At 56.4% G+C, this 8,530-nt stretch overlaps 1 protein-coding gene across 2 annotated transcripts; it reads left to right on the forward strand.

Moving 5' to 3' along the window:
- Positions 1–1,253: 1,253 nt before the first annotated feature.
- Positions 1,254–8,316, forward strand: LOC125463648 (histone H3.3A). Of its 2 annotated transcripts, none has more exons than XM_048555191.1 (4): positions 1,254–1,338; positions 4,770–4,914; positions 5,471–5,624; positions 6,227–8,316. In XM_048555191.1, the coding sequence occupies exons 2-4, from the start codon at positions 4,787–4,789 to the stop codon at positions 6,353–6,355; spliced, it is 411 nt and encodes a 136-aa protein (XP_048411148.1). In that variant the 5' UTR covers positions 1,254–1,338; positions 4,770–4,786; the 3' UTR covers positions 6,356–8,316. The 2 variants fall into 2 exon arrangements, with proteins under 2 accessions (XP_048411148.1, XP_048411149.1); XM_048555192.1 differs by having other exon boundaries at positions 1,300–1,401.
- Positions 8,317–8,530: the final 214 nt, after the last annotated feature.

An 8,530-nucleotide genomic window follows, 5' to 3' on the forward strand; every position in this document is an offset into this window, starting at 1 on the left:
GCTGGATGAACACAGCAGGCCGAGCAGTATCTCAGGAGCACAAAAACTGACGTTTCAGGCCTAGACCCTTTCTGATGAAGGGTCTAGGCCCAAAACGTCAGCTTTTGTGCTCCTGAGATGCTGCTCGGCCTGCTGTGTTCATCCAGCTTCACACTTTGTTAGCTCACATCATGTGCCAGTTTTGGCCCACTCACTTAATCTGTCCATATCCATCTGTAGACTCTTTGTGTCATCCTTTCTACTTCCCAACTTTGTTGTGTCATCTGCGATTTTGGCAAAAGTGATCCCTGTAGCAGTGCTACTTGCAGGTTTTCATGCCTGAAAATGCTCCCTTTATCTCAACTGTTCATCATTTGTTAGTTAGCCAATCCTCCATCCGTGCTAGTATGCTACCCTCATACCATTGGCTCTTTTGTTATTCAGTAGCCTTATGTGTGGTAACTTATGCGGAAATATTGCAACCACAGGTTCCCTTTTATCCTGCTTTTTACCTCTTCAAAAGAATTTTAATAATTTGTTAGGCAAGATTTCCACTTCATGAAGCCACTTTGCCTCTGTTTGATTATACTATCTATTTCCAAATGATCTACTAATAAATCCTATGAATGTTAAATATTCTGAATGGCATTTTTGTCTTCTTCCTTTTTTGAATAAGAGCATAACATATCAAATACTGAGATATAGGGATCAGTAGGTTTATGCTGAGTTTGGAGGAGGAGCGGGAATCATATTGGGTTTTGAGGGTTAATGAGATTAAACGGGAGTTGGAGAAAACAGTGGTGGCGGGGGTATAATGAGTTTTGAGGAAGGAGAGGGATTTATACTGGGAAACGAGCGGATAATAAGATTAAACTGGCAAAGGAGGTGAGCATAGCTGGTTTATAGGGCTGTAGGAGTGAATATGAGCCTCCATGCCCAGTCAAATGCTGACTGAATGCAAATCCGAGGCAGTGTTGATAAATCTCAGTAAATTATTCTCACCCACAATACGTGCCAGACCTAGGCGAACTGGCAGAGACTGCGTCTTCCCGCGCTCTGTGCCCGACCTTCATGCCAGCCAGAGGATCGAAATTCGCATGAAATGAACCAATCGGAAGACAGTGTTACTCATACAGTTGATTGGTTCGTTCTGAGAGAATGAGCCTATAGGATGGCGAGGTTAAGGACCAATCAACAGTAGAGTTTGTGACCAATCAGAGACGGGTAATTCCCATGGGGACGAAGATGGATGGGTGGTGACGTTAGCGCGTCGGCACGTGGTGATATAAATGGCGGTGTGGGCGGCCGCTCGCGGACTATAGCGAGTGCCGGTGGAACGGAGTAGTTTAGGTGAAGAATGTGAGTATTATATGGGGAAGGCCGGGCTGGCAGGCTGCCCAGGAGTGCGTCATTCGCTTGCCTGTTAGTATGTGTTTCCGATCGTTGGTGTTCAGCAGGAATGGAGGAGGTTGGGTGGATAGGAGGAGTAGGTTTTGATTGTCCGGTGAATGCGCGGTTTGGGGCCAGGGGTTTTCGGCCAGGCCAGCGGCAGTGTGGCTGCCACAAAATGGCCGCGGACGAGGCACGGGGTTGGGAGGGGGTGGGAAGAGGGGTAAAGTGACAGCCTTTGTCCGAAAGCGCTCGGGACAAAGGTAACGGCGGAACGAATTAGCAGAACTTCCTTCGTGCCCACCGACAATATCGCTGCCCCTACTGTCCATATAATACCCTTGCGGCTCCTTTCTTCCCTCATCTCCGTCCTCCTTACCTCCCTTTCCCTGTCCGGTTTCCCTTCCTCATTACCGTTTCCCTCATCGCCCCCATACCTTATGTCTCCCCGCTGCCTACCCCTCTCTCCCGCCCCTCTCTTCCCCCCCCCCCCCCCGCCGCCCCCCTCTCTTCCCCCCCCCCCCCTCTCTTCCCCCCCCCCCCGCCGCCCCCCTCTCTTCCCCCCCCCCCGCCGCCCCCCTCGTCTGTCCCCCCCCCCCCGCCGCCCCCCCGCTCGGCGCCCCCCCCCCCGCCGCCCCCCTCTCTTCTCCCCCCCCCCCGCCGCCCCCCTCTCGGCCCCCCCCCCCCCGCCGCCCCCCGTCTGTCCCCCGCCGCCCCCCCGTCTGTCCCCCCGCCGCCCCCCTCTCGTCTCCCCCCCCCCCGCCGCCCCCCTCTGCCCGCCCGCCCCCCGCCGCCCCCCCCCCGCCCCTCTTCCCGCCGCCCCCCCGCTCGCCCCCCCCGCCGCCCCCGCTCTTCCCCCCCCGCCGCCCCCGCGCGTCCCCCCCCCGCCCCCCTCTCTTCCCCCCCCCCGCCGCCCCCCCTCTCGCCCCCCCCCCCGCCCCCCTCTCGCCCCCCCCCCGCCCCCCTCTCGCCCCCCCCCCCCGCCCCCCGCGCGTCCCCCCCTCCCGCCCCCCCGCGCTCCCCCCCCCCCGCCCCCCCTCTCTCCCCCCCCCCCCCGCCCCCCCGTCTCGCCCCCCCCCTCTCGCCCCCCCCCCGCCCCCGCTCGCTCCCCCCCCCCGCCCCCCTCGTCTTCCCCCCCGCCGCCCCCCTCGCTCCCCCCCCCGCCGCCCCCCTCTCTCCCCCCCCCCTCTCTCCCCCCCCCCCCGCCGCCCCCCTCTCTTCCCCCCCCCCCCCGCCGCCCCCTCTCTTCCCCCCCCCCGCCCCCTCTCTTCCCCCCCCCCGCCGCCCCCCTCTCTCCCCCCCCCCCTCTCTCCCCCCCCCCCCCGCCGCCCCCCTCTCTTCCCCCCCGCCGCCCCCTCTCTTCCCCCCCCCCCGCCCCCTCTCTTCCCCCCCCCCGCCCCCTCTCTTCCCCCCCCCCGCCCCCTCTCTTCCCCCCCCCCCCCGCCCCCTCTCTTCCCCCCCCCCCCGCCCCCTCTCTCCCCCCCCCCCCCCCGCCCCCTCTCTCCCCCCCCCCCGCCCCCTCTCTTCCCCCCCCCCCCCGCCCCCTCTCTTCCCCCCCCCCGCCCCCTCTCTTCCCCCCCCCCCGCCCCCTCTCTTCCCCCCCCCCCGCCCCCTCTCTTCCCCCCCCCTCTCTTCCCCCCCCCGCCCCCCTCTCTTCCCTCTCCCCTCCCCCCCCTCTTCCCTCTCCCCTCCCCCCCCCGCCGCCCCTCTTCCCCCCCCCGCCGCCCCTCTTCCCCCCCCCCGCCGCCCCTCTTCCCCCCCCCCCCCGCCGCCCCTCTTCCCCCCCCCCCCGCCGCCCCTCTTCTCCCCCCCCCCCGCCGCCCCTCTTCCCCCCCCCCCGCCGCCCCTCTTCCCCCCCCCCCCGCCGCCCCTCTTCCCCCCCCCCCGCCGCCCCTCTTCCCCCCCCCCCCGCCGCCCCTCTTCCCCCCCCCCCCGCCGCCCCTCTTCCCGCCGCCCCTCTTCCCCCCCGCCGCCCCTCTTCCCCCCCGCCGCCCCTCTTCCCCCCCCCCGCCGCCCCTCTTCCCCCCCCCCCCGCCGCCCCTCTTCCCCCCCCCGCCGCCCCTCTTCCCCCCCCCCCGCCGCCCCTCTTCCCCCCCCCCGCCGCCCCTCTTCCCCCCCCCCGCCGCCCCTCTTCCCCCCCCCCGCCGCCCCTCTTCCTCCCCCGCGCCGCCCCTCTTCCTCCCCCGCCGCCCCTCTTCCCCCCCCCCCCGCCGCCCCTCTCCCCCCCCCGCCGCCCCTCTCCCCCCGCCGCCCCTCTCCCCCCCCCCCCCCCGCCGCCGCCCCTCTCCCCCCCCCCCCGCCGCCCCTCTCCCCCCCCCCCCCCCCGCCGCCCCTCTCCCCCCCCCCCCCGCCGCCGCCCTCTCCCCCCCCCCCGCCGCCCCTCTCCCCCCCCCCCCCGCCGCCCCTCTCCCCCCCCCCCCCCCCCGCCGCCCCTCTTCCCCCCCCCGCCGCCCCCCTCTCTCCCCCCCCCCCCGCCGCCCCCCTCTCCCCCCTCTCTTCCCTCCCCCCTCTCTTCCCTCCCCCCCTCTTCCCTCCCCCCTCTCTTCCCTCCCCCCTCTCTCCCCTCTCCCCCCTCTCTCTCCCCCCCCCCGCCGCTCTCCCCCCCCCCCCCACCCGGCCCCCCCCCACCCGGCCCCCCCCCCACCACCCGGCCCCCCCCCCACCCTCTCTCCCGCCCGGCCCCCCCCCCCCCCCCACCCTCTCTCCCGCCCGGCCCCCCCCCCCCCACCCTCTCTCCCGCCCGGCCCCCCCCCCCACCCTCTCTCCCGCCCGGCCCCCGCCTCTCTCTGCCGCGCCCCCCCACCTCCCTTTCTCTCTCCGCCGCCCCCCCACCTCCCTTTCCCTCTCCGCCGCCCCCCCCCACCTCCCTTTCCCTCTCCGCCGCCCCCCCCTCCCTTTCCCTCTCCGCCGCCCCCCCCCCTCCCTTTCCCTCTCCGCCGCCCCCCCCCTCCCTTTCCCTCTCCGCCGCCCCCCCCTCCTCCCTTTCCCTCTCCGCCGCCCCCCCACCTCCCTTTCCCTCTCCGCCGCCCCCCCACCTCCCTTTCCCTCTCCGCCGCCCCCCCACCTCCCTTTCCCTCTCCGCCGCCCCCCCACCTCCCTTTCCCTCTCCGCCGCCCCCCCCTCCTCCCTTTCCCTCTCCGCCGCCCCCCCCTCCTCCCTTTCCCTCTCCGCCGCCCCCCCACTCCTCCCTTTCCCTCTCCGCCGCCCCCCCACCTCCCTTTCCCTCGCTGCCGCCACCCCACCTCCCTTTCCCTCACTGCCCCCTGCCTATTTCTTCCTCATCTTCAACTCTTCCTGCTCCAGTTTCCTCTGTTACATATTTATCCTGCTTATTTTGCCGTGATAATTTGCTTGATAGGTGAAGACAGTAGACTGTTCTAATGTGTTTCTTACTGTATCAGTCCCAGCTTAACACAAGATGGCTCGAACAAAACAGACAGCCCGTAAGTCCACAGGAGGCAAAGCGCCCAGGAAACAGCTGGCAACTAAAGCAGCAAGAAAGAGTGCACCATCTACTGGTGGTGTGAAGAAACCCCATCGCTACAGGTATTGAGATGTGTGTAATCGAAGTCAGCAATCAATTCACTGCGTGTTGTTACTCATCATTTTTTGAGGTGGTTTTTTGGGATTTGAGTTGTATTGTGCTGTTTCTCCTGGCAAATCGGATTGTTAGTTCTTTCAGAGCCTTGTAGTGTTCATGATGTTACACACCGTTTTTCCCCTTCAGCTGTATAATCCTGTTTTTAGGAGTCAGTGAGTCAAATGCAGAAACAAATGTTTGTGATGTTTTTCTTCTATGTCTGCTTTAGACTGGGGCTATTCATAAAGATGGGTTTGAGATCACAGCAGGCTGCTTGGCCTGCTGTGTTCATCGAGCTCTGCACCTTGTTATATCGGATTCTTCAGCCTACTGTCTGGGTTTGAAATCAACTTTTTTGAATGAGATGTGTTAGTTTGGCACTTAGCTGTGGAGCATTATCCACAAAGGTGATACCTGGAGTAGAGTAGCATGTCTGTAATCTGCCATTGATTTAGAGAATTATCTCAAGGATCCTGAGGGTCATTGGTTCATTGTCTGATTTCATAATCTTCCTTGTCTCAGACCTGGTACTGTTGCTCTAAGAGAAATACGACGATACCAGAAATCAACAGAGTTGCTGATTCGCAAACTACCCTTCCAGCGTCTGGTGCGTGAGATAGCACAGGATTTCAAGACTGATCTGAGATTTCAGAGTGCTGCGATTGGTGCCCTGCAGGTGTGTACAGTTAATATTATTGTTACTGCAGCGAATGGTGTGAATGTACTTTAGGATTACATGCAGGAAGTTTCACATTAATCGGAGTGTTACAGTATCTGTCAAGTTTTCTGTTGTCTTTGTTGAATTTCTGAATTTAAAATCTCCAGATGCTCTTGGTAGTTGACCTACATTGTCAAGAGTTTGTTTTCTACTGGAGATTACCAATGCAACAGTGACTTTTATAAGTATTCTTTTAATAGAGATCTGAAGCAAAAAATGTCCAGAAGATGTAATGCTTGCCACATGTATATAAAGGTGAAATATACACCATTGGCGTATTTATTTCAATATGGGATGTTCACCCTTTGTGTAATGTATGGGAAATTGGCAAGGGGTAAAATAAGAGTTTGGATAGAAAGCATCGCCAGTTCAAATTATGATGGTATGTTGGTGACAGAAGTTAATCACTACTTGTGTGAAAAGAAATAGTGTCTCTAACATGGTCACATTCAGTGTGTGTGTGTAGGGTTAACACTTGAGAATATGAGCAAGGCGATTTTGATTTACCACACTGTTAAGGTGAATCCTTTTACTCAAACTTCTAACCTTGTGTTTAACAGGAGGCAAGTGAAGCATATTTGGTTGGTCTGTTTGAGGATACAAACTTGTGCGCCATCCATGCCAAGCGAGTAACCATCATGCCAAAGGATATTCAACTAGCTCGGAGGATACGTGGCGAAAGAGCTTAATTGGAGCATGCTCGTTCCATCAGAAATGGACAGCGGGACCTTTTTTAATATTGCAGATTTTACAGATATTGTCAGGATACGGACTTTTAAGGAGTGAAAATGTGCAAATGGAATATGTGGTATTCACTGTTTTTATTCAATTTTCTAAAGTTTAATAGGGTGGGTGGTTAAAATTGGGAGGGGAGCCCTTACTGTTATCTTCAAATGAATACACCGTAGCTAAATTGGAACAGATGCGTTTCCACTTGTTATTCGCATGAGGTGCAAGTGGAAGGTACCCATCGCTCCTCAAGCACTTAAGTTTTTGTTTTGTATTATACTTGGGTTTTCTATCAGACTATTACCTAGAGCATTTTGTACTAGTCAACTGAAGGGAATGTACTGGGAAAAATGCTTCCTAAATATTGTGTCATTCCGTTGGTAACTCAGGAGGAATTGATGCAGTCTTACATCGAGTAAATTGCATTGATCTTTTGTACATCAAGCTGGAGTGTACAGCTTGGCAGCTATGTACCTATTTATGCATTGTTTTTCACATTATTGATTTGTTTTTTCGGGGAGGGGGGAAAGTTATTGATTCATCTTTTATTAAATTGTTTATAAACTTGTTGCTTTTTGTTCTCATGCAAACAAGTGGTTTTACATTGGGGTAATGCTGATGGGGGGGGGTGGGCTAAGTTGAATTCTGGATTGAGTAGCTAGTCTGTGCAGTTCTCATAACTGAATGTTTAGCTGTTAGTTTGCTGAATTGCATTCATTGTTGGAGACGCTGAAGTGCTCCTCCTTTGTGATGTTTTCCTGCTTAGACTGGGAGTTGATTGTACATATGGGAATTATTGTAAGTTCTTGGTGACATCCCATGGGCCTTGCTTTGATTGCAACAATGCAGCTGCCTGTTTTGTTGCCACAGACTCGCTCACAGGTGTATTGCAGTAGTATTGTTTAGGTGTCCAGAGGTATATTTATATGTCCTTTGTGTTACTGACAATGCTGTTCGATAGGAGGCATCATGGTAGCCAGGTAGCAACAATGAGTGTTTGCTATTAGATTTAAGCAGATAAAGCCAATAATTTTACCCAGACTAGTTCCACAGGATTGAGTTCAGCAAATCTAGGTTTATGCTATTCTGCTCTCCTGACATTGCAACCACAGCAGTAATGTTGTTTACCTCCCCAGGAGGCTTTTTCACCTTAGTGGTGTCATGGAGGCTGAATTGGGGTTCTAATTTAGCTTGATATTTTAAGATTTGGGATTGGGCCACCCAATGTAAATCTCTGGCAAACATCGGTACGAAGACTGTTCGTGTTGCAGGCATATGTATTCCCATGTCATGTATTTTCTTGACTAGTCTTATCCAACCAAGTAAGAACATAATGGTGCTGTATTGGTTCCTTTTGGATCATTGGGTCATCCAGAACACTTCGACAAAGGAGGTGCTCTGGAAGTCTAACATCCTCTGAAGAATGTTTATAATCTGATGTATGTATTGTGCTGAGATGAACAAATGGATCATCGGCTGCCATGGCATTTGGTGCTCTTGTCTCTTTACAGTAAAAGAAGGCAGGAGGATTGGTGCAGTTATCACAGTCTCCACAGAGCAAGGAATAGTCTGTTCCATTTGTTTTGATGGGGGGATTAGTTAGCTTGATAGGAATGGGTAAGTTCATTCTGTCGCAGCATTTGTGATGGCTGTCAGCATTCTGTTATTAGGGCCATTGGTGTTGGAGGATGTCTCCTTGCATGACTTTCCATGTCTTGTTAATGACATTAGGAAGTCAGAAAGAGGCTCTCAGTGGTAAAAGAATCACATGCTGTTCTGCACTCTACAAGAGCTGGTGTAAAATTGTAAAATTATTACATTAAAAGTACATGAAAACCACAAGCTATTCTCTTGCTGTAATGCTGTACTGTTAGTAAAAATGTACTGTATTTTAAATGCAATAAATGACCAAAACTGAAAACTGTATAAAGAAAGTATAGCTCGGTGGCTGTTCAGTTTTCACAACATCCACATGTACAGTATCTCGTAATGATAGATCAGATATACGTTGGCTATGGAGTCAACAGTCTGGATTCTGGGATTGAGCTGCCTTGTTGGGATCTCGTTACCAACTGATAGTGTGGATGCTGCTTGGTGTGCGTGTCTGTGATCATTATAAATAGTTGATTCCAAAA

The sequence above is a fragment of the Stegostoma tigrinum genome, chromosome 22, assembly GCF_030684315.1.
Source record: "Stegostoma tigrinum isolate sSteTig4 chromosome 22, sSteTig4.hap1, whole genome shotgun sequence".
NCBI classification, from domain to species: domain Eukaryota; kingdom Metazoa; phylum Chordata; class Chondrichthyes; order Orectolobiformes; family Stegostomatidae; genus Stegostoma; species Stegostoma tigrinum.

What these genes read in the sequence shown, in the direction of transcription:
- LOC125463648 (XM_048555191.1), top strand. Translation starts at nt 4,787, where the DNA reads ATGGCTCGAACAAAACAGACAGCCCGTAAGTCCACAGGAGGCAAAGCG. An exon ending in AAGAAACCCCATCGCTACAG is followed by an intron (nt 4,915 to 5,470) that starts GTATTGAGATGT and finishes TCCTTGTCTCAG; the next exon opens with ACCTGGTACTGTTGCTCTAA. An exon ending in CTGCGATTGGTGCCCTGCAG is followed by an intron (nt 5,625 to 6,226) that starts GTGTGTACAGTT and finishes TGTGTTTAACAG; the next exon opens with GAGGCAAGTGAAGCATATTT.